Source organism: Tetrao urogallus (genome assembly GCF_951394365.1).
Source record: "Tetrao urogallus genome assembly, chromosome: 36".
Lineage (NCBI taxonomy): Eukaryota > Metazoa > Chordata > Aves > Galliformes > Phasianidae > Tetrao > Tetrao urogallus.
The window spans coordinates 72868-100516 of NC_136849.1; the positions used below are offsets into that span (position 1 = coordinate 72868).

Here is a 27649-nt window from a genome sequence, read left to right on the forward strand (position 1 = left end):
AGGGTTTTTTTTAATCTCGCTGAGGATGGAGCAGCCCAAGTGTTGGGGAGCTTCGCCCCGCCACGGGGGTGAGGGCAGCAAAGTGGCTTTTGAGGAGGAAAGGAGAAGGTTTTGGGGTCATGGTGCCTCCGCTTGGCTCCGCTGCTTTCCTCCCACGGCCTCGGGCTACGGTGGCTGATAACAGCTCGAATAATTCCCTCTCTTCATTTGCATTGTTACCTTGAAGGTATTTATAGTCTCCCTGCCTTCTCCATCCCTGGCTGTGTAAATTTAGCTCCTTGCCTCTCCCCGGGTGCCTTTATCCAGCCGATAAGCTGCGCTTTTTAGCACCGCTTTCTTCTTTGTGGCAGAGATCTCCCTTCCTCCAGGTGATTCTCACCCCCGCCCCTCTCAGCCTCCTCTACAACTCGTGGGTTTGGGGGCAATGCGTTGGTTTTAGGGGGACGGACCCACCTGGCTCGCTTGGAAGATCCCCACTTTGCTCCGATCCGTACGCTTTAACTCAACGTGGGGACAGAGGATTTCTTGTGGGTAATTTTGGGTCGGTGCCCGTGACCGGGCTGCTTCTGTTCCTTTAACCCTTGCTCAGTGTCTGCAGTGACCCCCGGATTTTGGGAACCAGGGGTCTTTGAGGGTTCAAACTGCGATCTTTCCGGCAGCAGCTTTATGGGATTTGGGCACTTCTGGGGGGAAATAACAGGTTTGAGGGTTTCCTCTGGCTTGTTGTGAGGGGATGAATGGTCCCAAAGCAGAGGGACGCTGTCTGTCTTCCCTCTCTATAATGGGACGGGGAGAAAGCTTCGTATTGGTTGCATCACCTCCGGGACGGAGCTGGCACTGTGCAAAGGACGAGCGGTGGGACCCGAAATCTTAGCCAGGGCTTGACTTGGGAAGCAGCAAATGAGGGATGAGCAGAGGGCAGCGTTGGGAAGAGCAGCTTGGATGGAGCCTGCTGGGTTTTCGGGAGCTGCTTGCTGCTCTCACAGCCTCCTCCGCCTCGGCGAAGCCGCGCTCCTCTCATTTTCCCCTCTCTTATCTCTGTTTCTCATAGATTTTTCCGGCTGTCCCTGGCCATCAACCCTCCCGAGTCCCAGCGCGGTGTTTTTTTCCAAGTGACACAGCACAATCAGCAAGGGATGGAGAAAGCTGTCCCTACTTTATCAGAGCAACAGCGAGAGCGCCAGGGAGATGGAAGCAGAGCCCTGCTGATGCCACTGGAGCCAAACAAAGAGAATTTCGCTGCCCCCGATTGCCCCCAAGGTGAAGAGCGAAGAGCTGCTTTTGTGAAAGATGCAAAAAAGCCTCTGGAGAGCGCGGCTCTATCTGGGACATCTGCGGAAGCGGGGACGGAGCTCGGCGAAGCCGCCTTCTACACCGCTGATGACTTGGTGACGATGAGCAGGGACACGAAGGGACCCTCTGGCACTGAGCTCTGTCCCCTACAAGAAGACCCCGTCTTCTTCTCTCCGCTGTCTCGCCAAGAGCCCGACATCGCCCTGGAAGCCTGCGACGTGGCCGGTGAGTCGCCTTGGGTTCTGCTGCGGGCTGGTGGCGTCTCTTGCATGGCCACGGTTGGGTTTGGGGTTGCTTTGGTTTTGTCTGTTGGTTGTTTGGCAGCCCGGGTCTCGCTGGCGTTGCCCAGCTCTGGTTTGTGATGGTTCTTCCCTTGTGTGGTTTGGAGACGTTTTTTTGCCACGAGGTGTTGAGGATTTGGGGAAATGGAGCTGCGGGGGGGGGTGGGAGAGGTGCGGATTTAAGGCTTGGGGTTGCGGTAAAATGAGGAAGCTGAGTGTACTCGTGTCTGGGTCCAGCAGCAGACAGGTGTGCCAAACCCCACTTGGGCCTTATTGGGGGACCCTGAATGGGACGCGTGCCGTCACCCTCAGTGGAAGGCTATGAGCTGGCCAGGGAGCTGTCTGAGGAGCTCTGGTAACCCACTGAGGTCACGTCTCCATCGTGGAGACTGATGGCACCAGGATCTGTTCCGTGGGAAGAGCCAACTCTCAACAGCTGGCCCTGGAGGGCCGTCTTGGAGCCCAGGTCTGATGTTTGGGACCCACCGTGTGCCCCGAAAGCTCTCGTGGGCGGCGTGTTGGGTTGCAGCCACGTGTGCTGTGCGTCCCCTCGGGGGCTCAGGATGCGCGTGGGCAGCGCTGAACCCCCCTTGCTGCAGCAAACCCAACTTTTGGGCACGCTTGGTGAGTCAGATCTGCCATCTGCGGCTGCTTTCTGGTATCTCTGGGGCTGAAATGCCGCCGCCTGCGCCCGGTTGGGTTGAGCATCTCTGTTACCTATCAGTGATCCCAGTGGAAAGTCCTTCTCCAAGGGCTCTTGGATGTTGGTGAGCAACGCTGCTGTGCTTTTGGGATATTTTCTGTGCTTCCCCAGCTCTGTTCCTGCAGGGCAGCCCCTCGCAGCTGCTGCTTTTCCCTAAATCCCTGCTTTTCCAGCATCTGCCCCTCGCCTGCTCTGAGGATTTCCCCGTTTCTGTGCCATCCCTGCATCCTCCAAAACTTTGGCATCGTTTGGATGCCGAGCGCTGGCGGGGTGCTCGCGTCCATCCTGCACGTTCACAGCCCTCCCTTCCTTCCCTCTTTCCTTCTGGGATGCTGGCTGGTGATTGGCCTCATTAATTAACTCCTGGCTGGAAGGTGGCTCTCAGTTCCTCCGCTGCGGACAGCGGGTGGAAAATTAACTCACGGAGGGGGAAGGAGTGTTTGAAGAATGAGCAACGCGGGGCAGCCGGGCGTGAGGTTTAAGGCAGGGCAGTTTTCCTCCTGCGCTGAGCTGGAGGGCAAATCCTGCTTGGTGCTGAGCAGAATTCAGGGCTTTCTTCCCCTTAAAAATCCCCGAGGGAAGGCAGGTTTGGTGCGGAGCGATGCGCAGCGATGGCGAGATCCTGGGTTCCCTGCCTTGCTCAGAGGAGCCTCGTGCTCTGCTTTGGGTGATTTCACCCACGGCTGCTCAGGACTTCACGAGCGCTGAGCCAACGTTGGGAGCAGAAGGAGGAAATCCCAATGAAACCCTTTGCGTTTCGGTGGCTTCGTGTCTCCTCTTTCCTCCACGAGAAGCTCTTTGGGCTCTGTGCTCTCCAAGCAGCCATTTGGGCAATAAATAGTTTCAAACTGCGTTTTTCCTGGAGGGAAATGGGGATGCTCTGCGGTCCCCTCCCTCCTTTGGGGCTGAGTGAGCAGCATGGCTCACAGATCTCAATCCCAAGCCCTTATCTGCTGGCTGCATTTGCAACTCCCTGCGCACCCCCTGCATCACGGGACCCTTATCAGCCCCGGCCTGGGGGGTTTCCTCCCCATATCAGCAGCGTTGGGGCAGGGCTGTTGGAGCCGAGGTCGCCGCACGCTGAGCTTTGTGCTGAATTCTCCCTTGTCCTGCTGGTTGGTGTTCATTGTCCCCATTGTGTCCCCATAGGTGAGTTATCAGGATGGGGCAGGTTGGGATTTGAGGCTTGCTGAGGGGGGAAGCAGTTTGGGAATGGTGCCGTGAGGTTTCCTGTGCAGGGATGTCTTGCTTTGGGATTGCTGTGGCAATTTCAGGTGTCCCCAGGTCCCCCCAGCAATGGGACAGCCTGCTTTGGGATGACACGTGGGGTGTCACGAGATCCCCAATGTTGGGACATCCAACTTTGGGATCTCTGTGGCACTGAGAGGTGTTTCCACGATCCCCGACATCAGAGCATCCAACTTCAGGGTTGCTGTGGCAGTGAAGGGTGGCCTGAGGTCCCCAACGTAGGGACATCCAGCCGTGATGGTGCGAGTTGTCCCCAGTATTGAGGCGTCCCTCTGTGGGATTTCTGCAGCGGTGCGGAGTGTCGCGAGGTCCCCAACGTGGAGGCATCTGTTTGGTTATGAGGGGTGTCCCCAAGGTCCCCAGTCTTGGGACATTCTGCACTGGGCTGTGGTGTGGGGTGTCCCCAAGGTCCTGCACAGGACACGACTTCATCCCTGGGGACGCTTCGTACCTGGCTGGAAAGCCCAGCTGTGGATTTCCAACCAGTGCCACGCATCAAGCTGGTCCAACTGGTTCAGGTTTGGGTATAGACGACACCTCTGTGCTCACCGGGCTAAAAAGGGGCATTTTCACCCCAAATCACCAACTGGGAGGATCAGCCCAACCCACCGAGGAAGAGGAGAAAGGGGAGGAGGTGTTTGATTCATACAGGTCTGGCGGTGAGCGCGATGCCCTGCTGGGCACAGCCAGCGTCCCACCTCCACGTCCCTCCCGTTTCCCCACCTTTGGGGTTAATTTTTCCTCTTTTTCCCTTTTAATCCCTCTTTCTGCATCCCCTTCTCTTGCAAGAACCGCTGTTGCGGGTCGGGAGTGACTTTCCATTCATCCGTCCGAGCTCCGATCGAACTGAGATCACTCCTGGGAAAGGCTGATCCCTCCTTATGTTGGTATTTTAATGTTTTATTTATTCTTTTTTTTTTTTTTTTTTTTTCCTTCCTGATGGAATGAAACTCAAGAGCCCACTGGAGCCCGGCGTCACGCCTGAGAGCTTCGGGGCCGTGTTTGCCTTTGTGCTCAGCTGGGATGTCGAGGGGCTGCAGGCTGGGGGAGATTTGATGCCAAAAAGCACCCAGAGGAGTCACCGGACGTCTGGAACGGTGATAGGGGTGCAGCTGTGTTTGGGGATCGTCTCCATCTGCGGCCACAGGAGGTTGGGGACGACGTCGTCCTTGGTTTGGGTCTTAATCGCTGCTGGGGAGCAATTTGGCCGCATCCTGATTTTGGTATCTGGCCTAAATCCTCTGAGAAGAGGAGGAAAAAAGGGCTGACCTCAAGCTGCGCTGCTCTGTGACTCAGTTTCCCCTTGCAGCTCCTTTCCCTGCATTCTTTGCTACCTGCAAGCTGGAGAAAAGCCCGCTGGGACTGGGGGCAGTGCAGCCCCACAGCGATCTGTTGGGCACGGAATCTGTCCTCGTGGGTGTCCTTGGTCCCCTATGGGCCACTGCTATCGTGAAAGCAGAACTCATTAGGGCTTTTCCAGGGTCATCCCACTGAACGATGGTGAGGTCACCGCGGGTTTGCGCCGCTGCAAGGAAAAAAACGCTGGAATGGAATTACCCAAATCTGTGTTGTTTTTTTGGGATGGCGGCACGGAGTGCCTTTTTTGTGGAGGGGATGGGAGCCAAGAGGCAGAAGGGCAAAGATGAGGTGTTTGGTTTTTTTTCTCCACTCAAAAGAACGCGATCTGCACAGCGCTTGGGTAACTGGGGTGCCACAGGGCGATGGAGATGAGGGGAAAAGACAGCGAAGCATCAGTGCTGTGAATGCATCTGGGGCACGATGGCGACTCCTCTGTGTGCAGGAAAAATGGATAAATTGTACTTTGTGTGGGAAATTTGAGAGCCTCAGCTCTCTGCATTGGGTCCCTGGGCCTCCAGGAGCTGAATGCCAGATTTGGGTTGGTTTGTGTGGGGTTTCTCCTGCCTTGATGCCTTCCAAGAAGGGTCTGGTGATAAACGAGGTGACTCTGGTGATAGATTTGTTTTGTCATGTTAACCTGAATGTCTCAGTTCCTCATTGCAAAGTGCTGGAATGTGTTCTGGGGGAAAAACACGTTGGTTTTGCAAGGTGGATCCCAATAGGAAGTGGGAAATGGTGGCTAGGTCTGGGGCTTGGGCAGGGAGGTGAGGCATCGTGGCACTGATCTAGTTCTGAACTTCAAGCCATTGGAATGAGTTTTAGGAGTGTTTGGGGCGAAAATGAGTATCAGAGGGAGTTTTTTTGGGGGGGGGGAACATTGATTTTTGCAAGGTGGATCCCAATAGGAAACACTTCAGGGTGGGAAATGGCACTTAGGGTTGGCCATGGGGTTTTGCAGAGAGCTCTTGGTTGAGTTTGTGTGTCCAGCCTGGTCCAGGTTGGTGGGAGTTTGGTTGGAAACACTGAATGGACCCCCAGAAAGGCAAAGAAATCGGTGTAAGCTCAGCTTTGGGGCCGTGCGGATGCGCAGGGAATGGGGATGGGTGCCCACATGGAATGCATTTGGGAGATCCTTGAGCGGATCGTGGCATGGCCAAAGCTCAGCACAGTTTCATCCCAATCCTTAAGTTCTCTCTTTGCTTGAAGACCTGAGTTTTGCCCTGCTGAGAGTCTTGTGGTGCTGCTCTCTGATCCTACCCCAAAATTGCATCCCACTGCCCCTCTCTGTGTGTAGGGTCTTACACAGAGCTGGAGCGCTCGGTCTGTAGGAGCCTGGAAAACTCAGCGAGGACATTGAGGAGGCCAAACCGTGCACGACCTACATTTGTCTGAGATCTGGGGCTGGTGGGAAGGTGAGACCTTGAGATGCTGTCCTTGTTCCTCATTTCAAGGTATTGGGATGAATTTTGGGGGGGGGGGGGGGGGGGAAACACGTTGGTTTTGCGGCACCGATCCCAACAGGAAGCGCTCTGCGGTGGGAAGCGGTGCTTTGAGTTGGCCGCGGGGCTTTGCAGGGAGCTCTGGTGGCCTCCAACCCTTCTCCCAAGCCCTTCCCAAGGCGTGTTTGCCAACGCTTTGTTTCCACGGCTGCCTTTGAACTCCGTCCAAGAAAGATAGGCGATCACAGGACGGAGCGAGCGGGCGCAGCTCACGCCGATCTCCTGCCTTCACGCCTGGGGCCGATCCCTTCTGCCTTCCTCCAGAGACCTGAAGCCTTTGTGGAGTTTTGCTGCGTGGACGAGGAGCAACGTGGCGATTTCCCAGAGCGTTCTCCATGCTGACGGATGGAGGATTCCCTTCGTCGAGGAGCTGAGCGCGCAGTCCCGGTAACCTTGCTCGTGCCATCAGCCTCGTAGCCTGCGAGCGGTGCCAGGAAAGATGTCATGTTGTTGCTTAGCAAATAAATAACCCAACGCTGGAGTCCAAGACAACAGACAGAGCCGTAGCTGGAGCTGGGACCTGGAGTGCACTTGGTGATCCTACAGTTACGTGGCAAAAAACGCACGCGGCGTGTCCTCCAACGCAGCCTCGTGGAGGGGATCTCTCCTCAAAAGGCTTTTGGGGTTGGTGGCCATCAGGATGAGGGTTTGGGAGCAAGGCAGAGGTTGGGTTGTGGGGTGTCCCCATAGGGTGGGAGCTTTGCTGTGCCGTGATCCCCAAGTTGCCACCGAAAGAAAGGGATGAGAGTCCATGGGGGTGTTTTCTTGGCCCCTGTTGGACCCCAGAGCCGGAGCCCCAAAGGCGAGGGGGGGTGGGCGCTGCCACCCTTGCTGTGGGGCCGTGCAAGGAGCAGCAAGCAGCTGCTGTGCCACTCCATGGCAGCTATAAATAACGTCCCCAGGCCCGGTCCCCTGTGCCGCTGCTCGCGCTAACGGGGCCGTGGTTTAAAAATAAGCCAGGGGCAGGGCTGCGGGTTCTCCTGCTGCTGTGCAAAGTAGGACGCGGCCACGTCTGTCCCCTGCTCTGGGTGTAAGGTGGGTTTGTGCTGTGCAAAACCAGGCTTGGGCACGGGGCAAGCCTTTGGCCTTGCGCCTGTAAGCTGAGGGTGCAGCGTGTCGTGGTTTGGGGGCTGTTTTTGATTCTACCCCACGGCCCAGGCTGCTTCATCCAAGCCGCCAGATGTCCGGGAAAACTCAGCAAACAGCTCAAACCTGTTTTTTTGTTTTTTTTTTTCTTTGATATCAGTTGGGATAAAAACTATCTGGGAGTGAATAGAGGGTATGTGGATGTGGCAGTGACCCTTTTTGTAAGGCAGGGTCAAGTTGGGGACAGAGATACCGTCACCTTTTCCCAGCCCCAGCACAATGAGCTCATGCTTCGGCGTGGGGCCATGCTTATCCTTCTCCAGCATTTGCTGCTGAGGAGGAAATTATTGTTGAGTTTATACAGTGTGTATGCTGCACCACGTGTGCATTGTCATCAGGATGCTGGATTTGATCCGTTCGCTGCTTTGCAGCATTTTGAGGGGGTGGGAAATAGTTGGTTTTGGAACATGGCGACCTTGATGTAGGAGATGTGGGGGAGCTCATCCCGTGTGGATTTGTTGCTAGGGTGGAACTGAGCTGCTGCTTCCCTTCCTCTGCTGCTGCCCCACTGCTCTGTGTTTGGTTTGTCCTCCTCCTAACTGTATTGTCGGATGCATTATTCTAGTTATGCATTATTATAGTTATTGGAGGTGTGATTATTGCTTAGGGTTGTTTGCGTGATCAAAATCCTCCATTTTCTCGCTGTCTCCCAGAAATCACATCCGTGTTCTTCCCCAGTTTGCACCTGCTGGTCTCCACAAATCCCTTGCAAGCAGAACCATGTGAAAATTCTCAGTTCATCTCCATCTCCCAGCTGGTGTTCCTCCCAATGGCCAATCCCTTCTTTCTCATCCCGGGATCGGTTCCATTTTCCAGCCCCGTGATGGTTAGAGTCTTTCTCCACCTGAGATGCTTAGATGGAGGAGGGATCTTAACAGCATTTGGGTCCAATCTTGGTCCATCTTCCACCTTGCTGGATCACCGCGATGGTGATCCTATGGGCTCCATCCACATTGGTGACCCAAAGGGTGATGGCCACAATGGCAACCCAGTAGGTGATGGTGAACCAGTGGGTGATGGCCATGGTGGTGACTCAGTGGGTGATGGTTGCAATGGCAACCCCATGGGCAGTGGTGACCCAGTGGGTGATGGCCATGATGGCAACCCCATGGGCAATGGTGACCCAATGGGTAATGGCCATGATGGCAACCCCATGGGCAGTGGTGACCCAGTGGGTGATGGCCATGATGGCACCCCCATGGGCAATGGTGACCCAGTAGTCGATGGCCATGGTGGTGACCCAGTGGGTGACTCAGTGAGTGATGGCCACGATGGCAACCCAGTAGGTGATGGTGACCCAGTAGTCGATGGCCGTGATGGTGACTCGATGGGTGATGGTTGCAATGGCAACCCCATGGGCAGTGGTGACCCAGTGGATGATGCCCATGGAGTTGCCATCATGGGCATTGGTGACCCAGTGGGTGATGGCCATGATGGCAACCCAGCAGATGATGGTGACCCAGTAGTCGATGGCCATGGTGGTGACCCAGTGGGCGATGGCCGTGATGGTGACTCGATGGGTGACGGTTGCAATGGCAACCCCATGGGCAATGGTGACCCAATGGGTGATGGCCGTGATGGCGACCCCATGGGCAATGGTGACCCAGTAGTCGATGGCCATGGTGGTGACCCAGTGGGTGACTCAGTGAGTGATGGCCACGATGGCAACCCAGTAGGTGATGGTGACCCAGTAGTCGATGGCCGTGATGGTGACTCAATGGGTGGTGGTTGCGATGGCAACCCCATGGGCAGTGGTGACCCAATGGGTGATGGCCATGGTGGTGACCCAGTGGGTGATGCTTGCAATGGTGACCCAGTGGGTGATGGCCATGATGGCAACCCAGCAGGTGATGGTGACCCAGTGGGCGATGGCCGTGATGGTGACTTGATGGGTGATGGTTGCAATGGCAACCCTATGGGCAGTGGTGACCCAATGGGTGATGGCCATGGTGGTGACCCAGCAGGTGATGCTTGCAATGGCAACCCCATAGGCAATGGTGACCCAGTGGGTGATGGCCATGATGGCAACTCCATGGGCAATGGTGACCCAGTGGGTGATGGCCATGATGGCAACTCAGTAGATGATGGTGACCCAGTAGTCGATGGCCATGGTGGTGACCCAGTGGTGATGATGATGGCCCAGTGGGTGATGGTTGCGATGGCAACCCCATGGGCTCTGTCCGTGATGGCAACCCAGCGGGCGCTTGCTGTGATAATGCACCTCAAATACTGTGTTAAGTGCGGGCTCCTCACTTCAAGAAAGGCACTGTGGCCTTGGAGTGCATCCAGAGAAGGGCAGTGAAGCTGTGAGGGTTCTGAAAAACCAGTCTGATGGGTAACGACTGAAGGAACTGGGATTGTTCCATCTGGAGAGAAGGTTCTGACTGAACATTGAGAAAAATCTCTTCTCCAAAAGAATGTTCAGGCATTGTCACAGGCTGCCCAGGGCAGTGGCGGTGTCACCATCCTTTGAGAACCGTGGCTGTGGGGCATGGAGGGACGTGGTGGCAGTGGGTTGACTTGGTGACCTTCAAGTTCTTTTCCAACCTTAATAATTCTATGGTTCTGTAACCCAGCGGTGCTCACTGGTACAACCCAACACTTGGCATCCTCGAGAGCTCGTCCCCCAGCCAAGGCCCAGTCCAGCTTGTTGGCATAGCTGTGTGACAGTGGGATTAACGAGCATCCCCAGCTCCTGGCTGCAATCAGAGAGGACAGCTTGTTAAAGGCTGACAGTAGCAAACAGTGAGAGGCTGATCCCGATGGCGAGAGGCTGATCCCGATGGCGAGAGGCTGATCCCGATGGCGAGAGGCTGATCCCGATGGCGAGAGGCTGATCCCGATGGCGAGAGGCTGATCCCGATGGCGAGAGGCTGATCCCGATGGCGAGAGGCTGATCCCTGCTGATCCCAACTGAGGGCTTTCTATGGCATTATAGCATCCAAAAATCTCTTTAGGTCTCCTCACGCTGCCAATACAGCGAATAGACAAGAGCTGAGCTCAGGACTCGCTGTTGTTGCTTTTTAGTTGATTGATGATTCAGTTGATTTAGCAATGGTGAAGCCACCACGTGCCGGCAGACAGAGGGAAAAAGTGGATCAGGGTGTGGGATTCAGGGTTTGGAGAAAGGAGGCGGCGATGGGAATTGGGAATTGTGTTCATGGCTGGTGAAACGGGTCCACTTTGATGGGAGCTGCGCGCGTGCCGAGGTCTGCTGGAAGCTGGAATAGGGATGGATCCAAACGAGAGGAGCTTGCAAAACAGTCTGGATGTCTTTCAAGCAGCCTGGAGAGAAACAATCCTTTCATTCGGCACTGGACGCGTCCTCTGCTGATGAGGAAAGTTTCGTCCGCCCGCCCCATAAATCTTGCTTAAAGCTGGATGGAGCAGCGAGGGCTTGAGAGAATGGATTTGCTCAGGGCCCTGATAAGGAGAGGGTGGGGGAAAGGTTTTCAGCAGCTGGGAATGGCCTCTGAAAAGGTGAAAGGGCTGAAAGGAGACCGTGTGCCTGCAGGCAGCGCTCGTTCGCACTTGGCTTTTGTTTTTCAAACAAAGCTCTGCAATGGGAGAAATGCAGGCGTGGAAACACCTTGGGGAGAAGAGCCCCGGGGCGTCCATGGGGTAAAAGAATGGGGTTTGGGGGAGTTTTGGGACTTAGGGTTACATTGCTAGGTTGAATGGGATTGGAGCTGTCGCGATCAGAGTGCAGCAGAGGAAGGAGCATTTTCCTCCTGCTTTCTTATCCAGCCCTGGGACCGGGCTGCTGAGAGCCCCGAAACCACTGAACTCAAACTCTTGTAAGCTTTGGACATCTGGACGCAGCCTACAGCCTTTGTCAGCAGCCATTTTGGGCTTCAAATCATGGATTTTCACATTTTAAACAGCGCTGCGGTCAGGAGAGCAGAGTTGGGTCGCCATTGGGTCACCACCACCCATTGGGTCGCTGTTGTGGCAAGACTCCAGCAAGGTGAAAGATGAACCAAACGGGGCCCAAAAGCTGCTCAGGATCCTCCTCCAACTGAGTGTCCTATGGGGTGGTGAACCCGAAACACAGCGGGGTGGAAAACGGGACCGGGGTGAGAAAGAAGAGATTGGCCCTGGAGGAGGGGGAAATGGAGACAAGATGGGAATATTTGCAGGGCGCAGGGCTTGGGATTTGCTTGGGAGGTTTTGGGGGGCACCAGCTGCAAAGCGGGGAAGGAACACAGTTGTGTTTTGGAAGGCAGCAGGAAAACAGAGGGTTTTGACCACAGGAACAGCCCCGAACGATAATCACACCTCCGGTAATTAGAATACATCTGACAACTCCAACGAGCCCTTGGACTCCATCCGGTGAATTTTCCCCACTTCGAACAGGAGAAAACCCAAAGGAAACCCCAAAGCGAACGCGTGTCCTCTGCCTCTGCGTGCTGGGAGGGGAGAGCAGCGCAGTGTCGGGTTCCGCACGGCTGTGCCAAGCCAAACACGCCACGCTGCTCGGCGGCTCGCGGCACCAACCGCTGCTCCCCGCGCTCACACCTGTTTCAGTTTCGATTAACGCGTTTGCAAGCAGAAAAACCCCTCCAGAGCGTTCCCAGCTCCCCCCGAGGACTCCTGGCCGTGCCAAGCGGTGCGTTTTGGGGAGAAACGGGAGCTTTTTCCGCCCGGGTTGGATTCCAGCAGGGAGCAGGCGCCTGCGGAGCGCGCTCGGGTTGCTGACAAGGGCTTGGCTTTGCTCTGCTGCTGCTCGGCGGCGCTTTGCAGAGCCGGCTGTGCACTGCAGGTTGCAAACTGTGGTTGAGTTGGGTTTTTTTCTTGGTGTTTTTTTTTTTTTTTTTTTTTTTTTCCTTGGTTTGTTTTCACCCCTCTCCTCCCCCTCCCCCCCCCCCCCAACTCTATGAGTGACTCGTGACTTCCAAGCAGTCACTGAGGTCTTCTACCGTGCAGCTTGTGAGCTTCCAGGAGCCTTTTCCCTTCAGCTCATCCTAATTTCTTGGCTCTCCCCGTCCTCTCTCACTGCAGCAGCGATACAGAACCCCAGGGTGATGCAGTATTATCACCCCGGTGCTGGGACAGCATTCGGCTCTTCCTCCTGGCTGGCAGCACCTCTTCCTCTTTCTCTGGCTCTGTTCCTTGTCAGATCGACCCCCTTCTTGGAAGAAAACCCCCACTGGTTCTGCCTTCTCTCTGCCCTACGAGGGTTGGAGGGACCTGGGATGAGATTGAGGTTGTGGTGTGTCTATAGGATCCGCAAACGCTGCCCTTCCTCCCTGCAGGGGCTTTTTCCCGGTGGAATGAGCTGCTGCGTTCCCTGCTTTACCTTCTTCCTCTTGCTGGATTTGGCCCCGGCTCCACTTGGGGTTGAGTGCCTCTCATCCCCCCCAGGGGAGAGATCCCAGTGCCACGATGGGCTGCGTGCCCACATCCCCATCTCACCCCCCCACATCCCCATGGAGCTCAGCCTCACTCAGCAGCATCGCTGCTTCTCCCCAGTCCAGATGTTCGCTCGAGCTCTGCGAGATCGCAGCGGATCCCAAAAACATCCCAGGCAGCTCCGACAGCACTGTGCCAGCGCTTCCTACAGCTCCGTCCTTCGGCAGCACTGCTTTATTTTAGCTTAGCTCAGTTGTTTTTTGTTTGTTTGCTTCCAGCTTGCCGCAGCTTGGGTGCTGTTGTGAGAATTAGCTTTGGTGTCTATGGGTGACGACTGTTCCTCCCGCGCTCTCAGAGGGCGATGAGTTTGCGCCGTCCTGCAGGTCCCCCTTTTGGAAGGTTGGTGGATCTGAGCTGGAAGGGAAGATGTTTTCACGAGCGTAGATGGGTGCCAGAGTTCTGAGCTTGCTCCAGATCCTTTCCAGAAGGGTTTGAGTAGGATTTCTGTCCTGATGCAACGTGTTCTGATCTGTCCAGACCAGCTGCAACGCTCTCCGGAGCCGCTGGATGTTGCGTGCCCAGGCACAGCCGAGCTCAATGCAGACCTTGGGCCCACGTTTCGATTTATTTGAGTTAAGCCTGGGCGTGAGACAGTGATGGCAGAAAATCCTACGAAGCCAAAACGGAGCGTCTGGTGGAGAGATGCAACAACAACCCCTTTGGGGACTGAGAGCTGGAGGGGTTGGGACCCACGCGGTGCCATGGGAGCGGGGTGGGTGGGAGCAGCCCCACGGCTGAGACGGAGCGTTCTGGAGCCGGGCTGAGCTCGGCTGCTGAGTCAGCACATCAGCGCCCTCCCCTCTCACTGTGCCGTTCCCCACCTCCTGCAGCCCTCCGCAGACCACTTCCTGAGCAGGCATTGCCTTTGTAACCGCTCGGGGGGGAGCCCGTTGTGACACGGGGACAGAACGACCCGTGCGAGAGACGCGCACGTGGTGGGAGCCGGTGTGAGCTGTCGGGGCGTCCAGGTAAGGGGAAAAGCACATCTGTGTGTGTGGGGTCCAGGCGGCGCACGGGACACTTGGATGGGAGCGTGGTTCCCTGCTGCGTGGCTCAGTGAGCACGGGGTGGAAACGTGCAGGCTTGGTTTTAGGGGAAGTGAGAGCTGGGGGGAGGCTGGTGCTCACCCTGAAGCCCCTTCTGTTGGAGTGGTTTTCAAGGTTTCCTCGTGGCCGTGGATGTGGCCATTGCCAAGCATTGCTGGTGGATGGGGAATGTGGGATGGCTGTGGTCTTGTCTCCATGATGTTGTAATTCAGGGTGGCTTTGCTCTGGACGCCATCCATTCTCCATGGTTTCGTTCTGTGTCGGGGTTCATCCTTGTTCTGTGGCCGTTAATTGTGAGTATTTGCATCTCTTCTCGACTTTAAAGCATTTCAGTGGTGCCTGGAGGTCCTCGTCTCTGGGATTCCTCACGGTGCCGGTTCCTCTTGCCACAAGATCTCACCTCGGTGGGACCAGGCCGTTGTGCTTGTTGTGATGTTCCCTCATAGCCATGGGGTTTCCCAAAGCTCAGTGGGGCGGCACAGTGGCCCATCAGCCAGGCAGACCTGCTCCTCTTCATTTCTCTTTTGGATGGTGCTCCTACAACTCACATGTCTTCCCAAGCCCTGAGTGTGGAGGGAATAGAGGGGATAGAAATTTTAAGGGGTAGAAATAGGGTTTGACACTTTTGCTCCTCAAAGCAGGCTCGGTCCAAGGGCTCGCTGAGTCTTTGAGAAGGGCGAGAGACTTGGAGCTCTCAGCAGCAGGCGAGTTGGGCAGCTTTTAAGCCTCGATGCCTTTTTGGGTGTGGAGAATTGAGCTGGGCAGCTTTGAGCCTCATTGCTTTTTTTGGGGAGAGTTGAGTTGGGTGCCAAAGCCAAGAGTTGAGTTGGGTGCCAAAGCAGGTTGCTCGTTTGCTTCAGCTGGGACGGTCTCCAAGAATGGATGTTTCATGCGTGGTTTCAGCAGGGTGGGTGGTTGTTGACCAGTTGGAGCTGGTCTGTTGGGTCGCATAAATTCATAGAAATTCTATAATTTCACGCTGCATTTATCTTGTTTGTACGACCCTTCATCTTGCTTTGGGTCATCTCCAGATCCGTGAAGCAGCTCAAGGAGCCAAAGGGACCAAGTATGGATGGTTCTGCTCCTGCTGCAGCTCGCCGTAGCCTGAAAGAGTGGATTGGGCACTGTCTGATGGATGGCAGCAACCAGAAACATGGGATCCTTTGGTTTGTTAGTTCTGAGCCGCATTTGGAATGCTGTGGTTTGGGCTCTTTGCAGCGATTTTTTTTCTGCTTGTGGAGCAGAAATATCAGTGCTTTGGATGCTGGTTGCTCAACCCTTGGGTTTTCCAGCTTGATTTCTAGCTCTGCATCTGCAGCACAAACGGAACACGTAAATGTGACTCGCAGCCCCGTCCCCAGCTCCGTCAGCAGCCGGCCAAGCTCGAGTCAGATGAGACGCGATGTGCTGCCAGCACGCCAGGCTTTGAAGAGCTCCTGTCCTCAAGGTCACCTGCCTGGGGGCTTAGGAGTGTCCTTAAATACAGCCCTGAGCTGCCATCGTGCAGAAAGAGAAAGAAACGCATCCCGTTTCCGTCCGCGGACGGCCGGGATCTTTTACCAGTGCCGGAGGAGGAAAGCTGACCCCAAACACATCCGTCTTCAGGAGGAAATGTGAAATTCACGGCTCTGCCCAAGTCTTCTCGCCAGCTCATCTGTATTCAGGAGCGTGAGCAGAATCTCCTGCTTGCCTCTGGCAAAGCCACAGCAAAGGGACGTTGAGCACGATTGTCTTGCCCTGCCCTGGGGAGCGTTTGGATGTGCATGCGTGACACAGTGGGATGATTCCTGGTGGAGAGAAGCGATGCCACGCTCTTGGGATGGAGCAGAATTTGCTCTGAGGCAGGATTTGGAGCAGGAATACCATGAGGGATATTGAGGATTGACGCTGTGCTCTTGCGATGGAGAGTAGTCCACCCAACTTGGAGATGTGGGGTAGAAAGGCCATCAGGGAGCTTAAGGAGCAATACCATTCTCTTGGGATGGAGGAGTGCTGTGCCCTGCTTCGAGATTTGGAGCAGGAATACCATCGAGGATCTTGAGGAGCAATGCTGTGTCCTTTTGGTGGAGAACAGTCTACCCTAGTTGGGGATTGGGGGCAGAAACACCGTTGAAGAGTTTGAGCAGCGATGCCATCCTCTGGGGATGGAGGAGTGATCTGCCCTACTTGTAGAGCTGGAGCAGCAATGTCATCGGAAGGTCTTGGTTTGGGTTTGCAGGACACCAGGCTGCTCCTTCGGGTGCCCTCAGTGGAAGTGTTGGGGTGCAAGCTTTCTCCTCTTGCAAAAGGGAAAGGCTCTGCATTCGTGTAGGAGCTGCAGCTCCTATTAATGGTGAGTTGGGAGAAGAGCTGTTACACCCTTTCCCTTTTTGTGTGTGTGTGTGTGTGGAGTTGCTTTGTTTTGCTTCTCAGCCCAAGGCCACGCATTCCTTGCACGGGAACCTCGTTGCTCTAGTTTGGAAAGAAAAACACAAACCTGTGCCATCCCAAGCGGCAGCAATGCCTGCTGTTGGGGCGGTGGCACGGGGCTGCAGTGTTTTCCCACCTCTGTGCCACACCGTCTGCTGTTTTTCTGGCACCGTGGGTCACTGCTGCGTGTTTGGACTCCAGAAAGCCACGCGTCAAGCCAAAGATTTGTGGTTTTTCTTCCAGGCTATTTACAACACGCAGAAGCTGCCGGTGCCAATGAGAGAGTCTTCCAGCACCATTTGCTCTCAAATTAAACGCCCAAGATGAAAGCTTCATCCTGAGCAGGAGCTACTCTTTAATTCCAGGGCTAACTCATGCCTTGCAACATCCTGCATTACACAGGAGATGATGCAAGACCTCACCCCTTGCCTAACCCTTGCTTATAGCCTACTCACTTGCCTAATATCCCCCTGCTCAAATGGCAGTAGAGGAACTAAAGTACCTCTTTTTGCCCTGTTTAGATGGCTGGAGGAAAAAAAGAAAAAGAAACACAGAACAAAACACCACAGGTTGGTTTGTTGCAGGGTTTTTGGAGGTGGTCAGCTTGTTTGGGAGGCTCTTGGAAACTTTCAGCTTGGTCCAAAAAGTAGTATTGCAAATTCTGGTCCAATTTGCTTGATTTCTTCTGTTTTTGGGAGAGTCTGGTTTTGGTCTGCACCAAGTATTCACCCTCAGGAAGAGCCCAGTTGATCGGGAGGGCTGAAGGCTGGGCTGAACCTCCCTCCCTCCCCATTCCATATTGCTGAGATACAGGGTGCAGACGGGCTTTGGAGGCCAGGTAGGCATCCTCCCTGCCATCCTGGAGGGTTGTGTGGTGGAGGGGAATCCTTCCAGTGCGTGCAGATGATGGACCTTACACAGATCAACAGCTTTTGAAGTTTAGGAAATAATGTTTTTATGGATTTCCTTTAAATCCTCACTCCTGCAGGCTCCTCTGGGCTGTTGCTTGAGACCTCTTTGGGAGCTGTGTATGAGACCTCAAGGAAAATATCATTTCTTGGTTGAACTCCAAAGCATCTCATCATTTCTAGCTGGTGTAGCGCTGAGGGAAACCACCATCCAAAAGACATCTTTGCTTTGAACCCTGAGCTTAGGCTATGGCCACCTTCAGAATTGTTTGAGTTGTTCGAGCCGCATCCGGTCGAGTTTTGAGCGTCTTCAGGGATGGAGATATCTGCGTCCCACAGCTGGGCCGTGGGAAGAGTTTCCTGTGTTGTGACTTTCTTTTCTTTTCACTGTGCATGTCCAGGAGGGGTTTGGCTCCATCTTCACACCCTCCAGTTAGTGGCTGTAGGCAGCACCTTCCTGCCCTCACCTGGAAGCTAAACACTCCCAGTTTTGCCCTGCTTGTCTCCATTTATTGAGTCCTCCTGTCACCCATGGCTGGGGGCCTTTGCTGGACTTAGTTTTTTGTACGTTGGATGCACCAACATCACTGCAAGGGCAACACTATTTGAAGAAAAAAAGGATCCCAGGGTGGGAAGAGCCTTTTGGTGAGCCTTTGGGTAGAAAGGATCCTGTAAGGAAAACCTTCTTGGAGATCCTTTGGGTAGGAAGGATCCCATAGAAAAGAATCCTTGGAGACCCTTTGGGTAGAAGGGATCCTGTAGAGAAGAGCCCTTGGAGACCCTTTGGGTAGGAAGGATCCGACACTTGGATGTGGAAAAGCACTTTGCAGTGTGTCCTTGTGCTGCTGGGTGGTGGTGGTGACGGTTTAGGTGAAGCCGTGCCTTGTGAGCGTGCTGTTAAGCCTCTGCTTATCAACACTGCCTGCAGTGACCTTGGTGAAACGGAGCGCTTTTGGCCCGAATGGTGATGTCATTATTACTCAATTCGTGACCTTTGAAATGAGTTTTGCGAGTAACCTTTGCTGAATGCATCTGGGAGTGGGTTCAGCGTGTGTAGGAGAGCTCCTGGTCCCGGTGTAACCGTTCCACACTGGGAACAGTGCTGGTTTCCCTTATCTCTGCCCTTTGTGTGTGTTTTGGCTGCTGCAAGCTCACGTGTTTGCTTGATGTTCGAAAGCGTCTCGGTGTCTTGGCGGCTCTCATTCTCGGTGTAGAGGAAAAACCATAGAACTGTAGAATTTTACGAGGTGGGAGGGACCCATAGGATCATCAAGTCCAACTCCCCGCTCAACATGAGAGCTCCCAAAGCCCCAACCCTGAGCGTGGTGTCAGTCTCCTCTCAGCTAAACAAACCAAGTGGCCTGGGGCTGCTCCTCGTCTTGCCCTCTAGACCCAACGCCGTCTTCGTGCCCTCCCCTGGATGCCCTCTGACAGTTCCGTGTCCTTTTTATGTAGTGGATCCAATGGATGAGAGTGGTTGACCTTGTGGCTGCCGCGTTGCTCTCCTGGGAGAAGCTGCAGTTGCGCTCCCGTGGTCGGAGGAGCAGCTCTCACTGGATTACCATAGAGGGTAAACGTGAGCTTGCTAAGTCCAAGACATTAAACTCCCTCATCTCTCGCTGTTTCCAAGAAACCAGGATTTGCAGGGAGCACAGTTACGTGCTCATCAGGAGGAAGATAAATCACGGCATGTTTTCCTCTAAAGGAGACAGCAGCTAAAAATAGGAGCCATGCTGGAGCTCTGCGGAACAAAGAGCCCCTGGAAGGCTCCTGCCCGTCCCTTCACCCGACCGTCCCCTCCGTCAGCTTCCCTTCTCCTCACGGTCGCTTTCGGTTTGATTCTTTTTGGAAGCGTTTTACAATCTGCCCGTTCGGGAGGGTTTTCCCATCCCTTCCCCCACGTGCCTGGCTGGGATGGTCAGTGACTCAGGCTTTCCTGAATGAACACTATTCGTCCCCCGTGACCTCACAGCTTGGCCGTGCATCCCAACGGGCTTTTCCAAAATGCTTCTGAAGCCAAAAAAAAACCTGAGCTGCTGGAGTTCAAGGCCACCTCTCTGTGTCCTCTGGTTGTGCCGATGAAGGATCGCCACGGTGGCCCCATCCAGGTGAAAGACCTCAAAACCCATCATCTCCTTCCAAGAGATCCTCGCTTTAAGCTTCTCACCTCTTGCATGCTTCGCTTGAGATGTTAGGGTGGAAAACCGGCGATGGCTTTTCATGTTCCTGTGCCTTGCCTCCTTCATCTCCATAGTGGTGGTCCCAAATTCCTTGGGCCATCGTGCTCGACTTCTGGCACATAAGCAGCAATCTGCGAAGCAAACATGATCTACAAGTGGCTGCATCAGTCAGGGAAGGGATGGAGGTCAGCTACATTCATAAGAACCGTAGAATATCCTGAGTTGGAAGGGGCCCATTGGGATCATCCAGTCCAACTCTTGGCTCCGTAGCTGCAGTGTGCGCACGGCTCTTGTGCCCAGTCCTCTCTCTGCTTGCAGTCTTGTCCAGGCGGGATCCACGCATCCTTCTTGGACACCGACAAAAATTTTCCCACTTCTTCAGGGCTGCTCCTGGTCCATCTGAGCCCAGTAGAGCTCAGCAGGATTCATCCGTGCGTTGTCAGCCCCCAAGCAGGGTTGGAGATGTGTGGTCAGCACCACCAAGCCCAGAATGATGCTCAGCTGTGCACCCAGAGAAACCAGAGCCCGTGGGATGCCATCTGCTTTGCAGAGTGGACAAAATCAACCCCTCCAGGTTGGCAGGAGCGCGGCTGGAGCCGTCTCACATTTCCCCTCTCCCGCACATCTCCCCTCTCGCCTGCTTAGTTGCAGGAACGATTATCCACCAAATACTTTTGCGCGGGATTAAACCCTCTTAAGTGTGGCTCAGCAATCCTCCCGTAATCCGGACCCGGCCGTAGCAGGACAGGGCAGCAGGAGCAGAAGGGGTTGATCTGCTGGGAAAGCTTTTTCTTTCCGACACCCAAATCACGTTGATTGCAAATTGCGCTGCAGGAGCCTCACTTGGGCACTGACCTTGGAGCTTTCCTCTCTGTTGCAGATGAGCCTGATCCTGCCCTCTCCGGTGCTGTCCCAGCCCCAGCTCACAGGACCGAACTCGGGTAAGTGCCCTGGGGATGTTGCAGAGCATCTCCCCTTGCTAACAGCACAAAACCCCCAAATTTCTGCTTGGCTGTCCCCAAAGAGGGTCGTCCCGACCACCAGGCCAGCACCATTCCCTTTCTCCAACGCACTGTTGGTTGTTCCCACGTAGCTTCAACCACTTCCCACCACGACCCCTTTCTTCTGCCCGTCCCACTTCGCCCCTTGGAGCACCTCAGTTCTGCTTTGCTCTCTTGGGGCCATCCCTGGCGCAGGGGGAAGAGGCGGCTGCTGAGATGGGCGTCCCCAAGCTCCTTGGGGTGTCCCTAACACCTCTGAGCACACTGGAGAAAGCAGATTGAGTGGTGGCAGCCCGAGGCTCCTTATGGGAATCGCTCTCCCTCAGCTTTCGCTCGGTGACACAGCCCATGCCTGGCACGTTTTAATGGGTTTATTTTAGTATCTGCTGTTGAATGATCCTTCCTGGGCCAGCGGTTTCCTTAGCGAGTTATTTTTAATCACGTTTGTGGTGCATATGGGAATCGCATTTCCCTGCTACCACACCGCAGACGATGGAGAGCCCGTCCTCTCAATTTCTCTGTGTGTTTACGCAAAAGAAAAGAGAATAGGGAAAGATTCGGAGCCGGGAAGGCAAGTGCAGGAACTGGTTTGCCCCTGAATTCTGCGTGTTAGGAAATAGGTTTAAAAATGATGGAACTGTAAGCCCTGCTGTCCCTAACAAAGAAAGATGCTTTGTTCTCCTGGCAGCCTGACCTGTGAGATAGTGTTCTGCTGGCCTGGAGCAGCCCCTTGCACAGCATCTTCAGTCTTTGGGCTCTTTGAGGCTCAGGGTTTCTTCCCTTGGGAGTGGTTTCAGCAGAGCACCAGGACGTGGTGCTCTTGGCCACTCATCCCTTCCATCAGCACGGTGTGGATGGGAGTCTGTGGCACCCTTAGCTCCTCTGTCTTCCCATCTCTGCCCCAAGCCTTGGGCCGCGGGTTGGGGTCTGCTTGCACCTTCCAGACCCCACTAAGCTGCCAATGGAGATGTCCTCTTCCTCCTGTGTGGGCCCTGTTGGTGTTGGGCCTTCTGTTCTGGTTGAGATTTGGGTCATGACTGCTCTCTGGGCGCATCTGGATTGCTTGGACTCTCTTCAGAATCCTGAATATGGTCATCAGGTGCTTTTGGATTTCTTGGTTTCCCTAGTGAGCCTCCCACCACCCTTGCAGAAAGGCTCGATGCTCTGTCTCACTGTGTAGATGTCTCCAATCCCTTGGGGCATCCTGAAGAACATCACGTACCTTCGTTGCACCTTTGCGGTCCCCTTTTTTTTTCATATGGGGGAAAAAGCTTCCAAGCCCAAAGATTGGACTTCAGAAGCCATTTGGTTTGCCCACAGGCATGCTCTGCAGAACCCAGCACCTCTCTTTGCTGTGGTGGTGGTGTCCACAGCACCACCTGGGTGGCCTTGTGCCACCCAGTCCACCAGTAGAGTTGCCCCTCGGAGACTTGTTTTCCAGCTGCTTGATGGGGTCTTGCTAACTTTGGGGTCCTGCTGAGGGTTTGGGGGAGGAACCAACTCAATCCGGTGTGATTTGAGGGTATCTGCAACAGGGAGGAAAGATGGAGGATGGTCAGCGTTCCCCCCCCCCGTGCTGCAGAGGGAGACTTGCACTTCATGATGGGGACAAGTTGTCCTTTGGTCCTACAGGCCTTTGGTGTGGTCCACGTTGGCACGTCAGTCCTGTTTTTATGCAGCTCACTGTCCTGCTCTTTGACTTGTTAGCACCACGCATCACCATTGGGTAAAAGGCCAATGGCCAACGGAGGGGGGTGGGACGAGTGGTCTTTGAGCGCGTTTTGATTTTTTCCTTTGGTCCTAAATCCTTGATGTTTGGGGCGATACAGGAGAAACATCGCTGTTAACCAGCCGTTAACTGTCCGAACTTCTTTTGCAGCTCCAAGACCGAGGAGCATTTAGAGTTCCAGAAGGCTTTGTACAGAGCAGACGCCAGGAGCTCCCTGGAGCTGCGTGCCATGACGGTGTCCGGCAGCGTGCCCTGGGACACCTCCGCCCTGGAGACGCGAGCAGGCGATGGCAGAGAAGAAAGCACTTTAGAGAGACTCTCTAGCTTGAAGGACTCAAAGGAGGTGTCGACATTCCCTGGGGATCCCCAGGTTGTAAATACGGTGCGGGTGGATCCTGAGGACCTGGAGAGTGACGCCGAGGAGCTGGGTGCTGGCATGGCGGCAGCCAGGATACCCAACCCTTGCACGGGGCCACCGGTGGGGGGTGGGGAGGAGAAATACCTTAAACCTGAACCAAAGCAACTTGAAGGCGTCGGCAAAGAGCACTTAGAGAAAAGCAGGAGGGGGACACAGAGGGTCGACTGGATTTCTCGACCCAACAGAAGCCCAAGTCCTCACTACAAAGACGTGAGCAAGCCGACGGATGTAGCAACCAACGTACCCTTCCGGGGACAGGCTGTGCGTGAAGTGCCTCCTCCGCTGACTCCGACGGTGTTCAGGAAGTCTCTGAACCCTGTCCTCAGCAAGTCCAAAACTCTCGAGACCCCCTCGTCCCACAGGAGGGGGCTGGGGGTCGACTCGGACGCGGGTGAGATGGGTGCGCTCAGCGCAGCTGAGTGGACCATCCCAAAGCCAGCTCTGCAGCTCAGCACCGACCTCGCCATCGGCAAGCAGTCGTGGACGGTGAATTCTGAGGATTCGGTGGAGAGGATCCCACTGATGTCCCTGGAGCCCACTCCCTGCAGCTCCTATGATGTGGAGATGAGGCCCTATGTGTGCAGCGTGCTGGTGGAGGAGCAGGGCAAAGAGGAGCTGGGTCCTGAGGAGGATCCCACGGTGTACACGTGCATCGAGTGCAGCATCTACTTCAAGAAGAAGGAGCACCTGATGGATCACATGCTCCAGCACAACCGCGGACCAGGGAGGGACCAAGATGGGGATGCTCTCGGAGGGCAGTGCCAGTTCTGCTGCAATGAGTGTGGGTGGGCCTTCGGGGACCTCGCGTCCCTGGAGCAGCACAAAAGGCTCCACCAGGAATCCAGGGAAAAAATCATCGAGGAGATCCAGAAGCTGAACGAGTTCCCGGATGAAGGTCGGGAAGCCCGGCTGCAGTGCCCCAAGTGCATCTTTGGCACCAACTCCTCCAAGATCTTCGTGCAGCACGCCAAGATGCACGTCAAGGAGAGGAAGGACCAAGGAGCGAAGAGCCTGAATCTCTACGGGAGCGGAGAGCTGCAGGATAGCCCCGTGCACAGCATGTACAAACACTTCAAACCCAACGAGCACCTGGCCCTGCAAGTGCAGGCGCCTCCGCACGGCAAAGGGCTCAGCACCTGCGTGCTCTGCAGCTTCCCGGCACCCAACGAGAACATCCTCAAAGAGCACATGAAATACGCCCATTCCCACCTCTCCTGGGATGCAGAGGTGTATGAGGAAGATCCCAACCAACCGGGAACCAGCAGGGATGCCTACAGCCCCGCCAGGACAGGCTGCTTTGCAGAGACTGATTATTTTGGCAAAGCAGACCAGCTCTTCCCTCCGCCCCACCGAGAAAGCGCGTCGCATTACGACGTGCACAGTTTCACCGTCGATCACCCAAGACTCAACAAAAGCAACGGGGGCAGCAAAAAGGACTACGTGACATCGGGGTTCCATGCCAGGAAAGCGGCCCCGTACGCTGCCCGCCACAAAAACCTGGGGCTCTCCTCCACAAAGGCTTATTCGCAGTTTGCTCTGCAGCACCTGAAAAAAAAAACAGCAGCTCAGCAGCTCGAAGCTGAAGGCGATGGTCTGAGGAGTCACTCAGCTGGACTGGAGGAGGTCAGGCACAAATGGATGTTTATCAACGAGGTGGGGGGCGTGGAAGGGGAGTTCTCCATGGCCACGGACACGGACTTGATGGAGCACAGAGTCACCAAACCCGTCACCATCCCTCAAGCTGCTTTGGACCTCAAGAGGACGTACAGAGACACGCTGAGAGCCACGGACCCTTCGATTGCCTCCGAAGAGCAGCAGCAGCAGCTGCGGATGATGGTGCCCATCGTTCTGCTGGAGGAGGTCAACCCACACCCCAAAGCAAAGAAACGGCCCCGGGCAAAGCCCTACAAGAAGAAAACAGCATTCCCATCGCGGGAGTTCATGATGGAAGAGCCTCTTCCCTTGGATGTGCTCCTGTTGGACTCTCCTTTAGAGTTTGATGACTTTTTGGACTCTGACTCGCCCATGTTGAAAAACGAGGAGAGGAAGTGCCCGTACTGCCCGGATCGGTTCCACAACGGCATTGGGCTGGCGAACCACGTGCGGGGCCACCTCAATCGTGTTGGGGTGAGCTACAACGTCCGGCATTTCATCTCGGCGGAAGAAGTGAAAGCTATTGAGCAAAAATTTTCCTTCCAAAAGAAGAAGAAAAAAGGTAGTATGTATTCAATTTGCCGTGCTTTCTATTTTCTTGCTTTAATCGGTGGGGTCTAGAAACCCCCCCCCCCCAGACTACGGGTACGTATGGCGCCGTGGCCAGCCTTGATGGCTATGGTGCATCTCATGGCTCTTTTAGGTCTAACAGCCCCCTCCCAAAGGCTCGATCCAAACTTTTACCCACTGATTCTGTCCTTCTTTCCTCAGTTGCAAACTTTGACCCGAGCACGTTCAGCCTGATGCGATGCGAGTTCTGCGGGGCCGGCTTCGACACGCGCGCCGGGCTCTCCAGCCACGCCAGGGCCCACCTGAGAGACTTTGGTATTACCAACTGGGAGCTCACCATCTCGCCCATCAACATCCTCAAGGAGCTGTTGGCCAACTCGGCGGAGTACCCCATGCTGCAGGCGGCGGTGGGAGCGGAGCCCTCATCCCCGGGCCGAGAGCCGCACGGCTTCGTGCCCCGCAAGAGCATGACCCCCATCTCCGAGTGCAGCATTCCACGCTCTCCTCTGTCCCCATTCCCCCCATCCTGGGGAGATGAGTCCTTGCAGTCCTACAGAGACGGTGAGTGAAGCCACAGACCCTTTTGCTGGCCAACTCCTCGTGATCCTTGGTGCAGGGGACGGATTGCTTGGTGGAACCTGGTGTTGATTTGTGCATCTTTGTCGTTGTCGTCGTGCTGGGTGAAGTCTGGGGCAGGTGAAGGTGTGGTGATGAAATATCTCAAGCTGTGGATGGAGGGGTTGCCTCCTGCTTGGGTGGCAGCTGTGCTTAAGGAGATGATTTCTGTCAGCAAAACTCATAAACCCAGAATGTGCATTGGGGTGTTTGAGGCAGAGGAGCGTGCTTTGGGATATTTGGGACAGAGAAGTGTGTGTTGGGTGTTGGGGCCGAGTGTGGCCACCCTGCTCTTTACCCACGTAGAAGGTGCTGTGTTCACCCCTTGGCTGCTCGTTTTTTCTAGATGTTGTTCTCCCAGGTAGAGATTGAGGTTTGACCTTTGGGTCTTAGTGAGGCCCTTCCATCAGCAGAGCCCCCAGAGCACTCACGGAGCAGCACTGGGTTCAGAGCAATGGCTCTTCCCAAAAAGCTTTCAAACTTCCCCCAAAAAGCTGACATGGCACACAATCTTTGCAACAGCAGCGTTCTCCCAAAGGCTGGAAACTTGCTCGCGCGCTGCGAGAAAGTGGCGTTGGGTGCTCCATCACCTTGTTGAAGTCCTTCTTGTGGAGGTTGTGCTTCTCACTGCAGGGATCCATCCGTCTTTAACTGAAATATCATAAAGCTCGTAATCCCTGCTCTCCATAATGAACACATATGAGCACAGCCAATGCCAGCTCTTAATTCTTAGCTTGAAAGAGCTGGAAGACAAAGAGCTCCAAGCCCAGGGCAGGGGCTGATGCCAAGGAGAGAGCTGAGCGGGGTTCCTGCTGCCAGTGGCTGATGCTCCTATTGTCTGGGGCAACCATTCAGAAATTCCTAGGAGCACGGTGCCCAAAATTCACATGAGGCATTATGGATAGTGCTTGAAAGCTCAGAGTCTGGTAGGGATGAGTGTTGGGAGGTGTCACGGCGAAGGACCGCAGCCACCTTCTGCTCGTGAGGGGGAGGTTGAAGCGGTTCTGAACATAGTGAACTGGTATCAGATGTCCCCAGTATTAAATTTAAGGGAAAAAAAAGGGGAAAAAAAAAAATGGATTTGTCTTGAGAAAAGAGATGTGTGTTGAGCTGTTGAGCTAGGATTTTGCCTATGGGTTTGGCCAGCAGTGCTCAGCTTTTTGGTGTGTGATGGTGGGAGCATCTCCCACTCCATCCCGTCTCCATCTCAGGTTGCAGAGCGGCAGTGGGCCGGAACCCAAAGCCAGCTCACCAGGAAAGTGACAGAAAGGTAACAGAAAGGTGAAAGAAAGGTGACAAACCTCCCCAAAAAAGAGGAGGGGAAGGGAAGTGCTGCTCCCCACTCCAGGGCTGTGCGTGAGATGGCTGCGTGGCGTCGCCGGGCTGCGCGGAACTGACTGGACTCTTGCAAAGCAGCTGAGCACACAGTTGTTGGGTTGGGGTTGGGGACGTGGGGAGGCTAATCTGAAGGGGATGGGGGCACGGGGTGCTTGATCTCTTGATCTGTGATGGGGGACTTGGGGATTGTTTGAGGAATCCATGGGTTTGCTTGAATCGCTTGGGGTATTTCGGAGCGCTGAGAGCAGCGTGGATCTCAGCAACCTCTCCCACTGCTCCCCGATGCTCTCTGCTCATGTTTTATGCCAATCCCATCGTTTGCAGAAGGTTTTAAACGCTGTTAATGAGATTTAGGCGAGGAGCAAGTTGGAGTGAGCTTCTGGAAGGTCTCTGCTTGCATCACAAGGGGCATCAGGCACTGCTAGAAGCCCAGACCAGCTCTGCAAAAGCTGACTTGGTGTTTTCTAATTATTATATTCTATGGTTCTATGATTCTATTGGATCTTAGTGTAACACAGAGTTCTTAGCAGGAAGCTTGGTTGAATGGCCCAGCACCAGGGAACTGATCCTATATCCCTGCTGGCGAGGATTCCAAAATGGTGCTGCCCCTTCCTTCCCTTGCTTGTCTCCTCTTCCCTTGCTCCTCCTTCTCTCTAAATGGAATGAAACCCCATTTAGGTGGCGCTGGGGGGTTCCTCATTGCAATGCTTTGTTTCTGTTGGCGCAGCCTTTAGGGAGCAGGTTTGGGGCTGCAGATCTGGCTTGTTTGCCAGCATTTTGGGCTGCCAATGGCTTTGTGTGCATCTCTGAGCGCAGAGCAGGTGGGCAAAGGTTATGGCTC

General features: G+C 54.9%; 1 protein-coding gene across 1 annotated transcript in view; it reads left to right on the forward strand.

Annotated features, from left to right (window-relative positions):
• The window catches only part of WIZ (WIZ zinc finger), a gene marked incomplete at its 3' end in the record, with an annotated part of 49940 nt that overhangs the window by 5963 nt on the left and 16328 nt on the right, over window positions 1-27649 (forward strand). Inside the window, exons 2-5 of the mRNA XM_079547950.1 lie at window positions 1052-1518; window positions 20365-20425; window positions 22365-24850; window positions 25057-25416. Of these exons, the coding sequence (XP_079404076.1) occupies window positions 1052-1518; window positions 20365-20425; window positions 22365-24850; window positions 25057-25416 (3374 nt within the window). The remainder of the gene's footprint in view (window positions 1-1051; window positions 1519-20364; window positions 20426-22364; window positions 24851-25056; window positions 25417-27649) is intronic.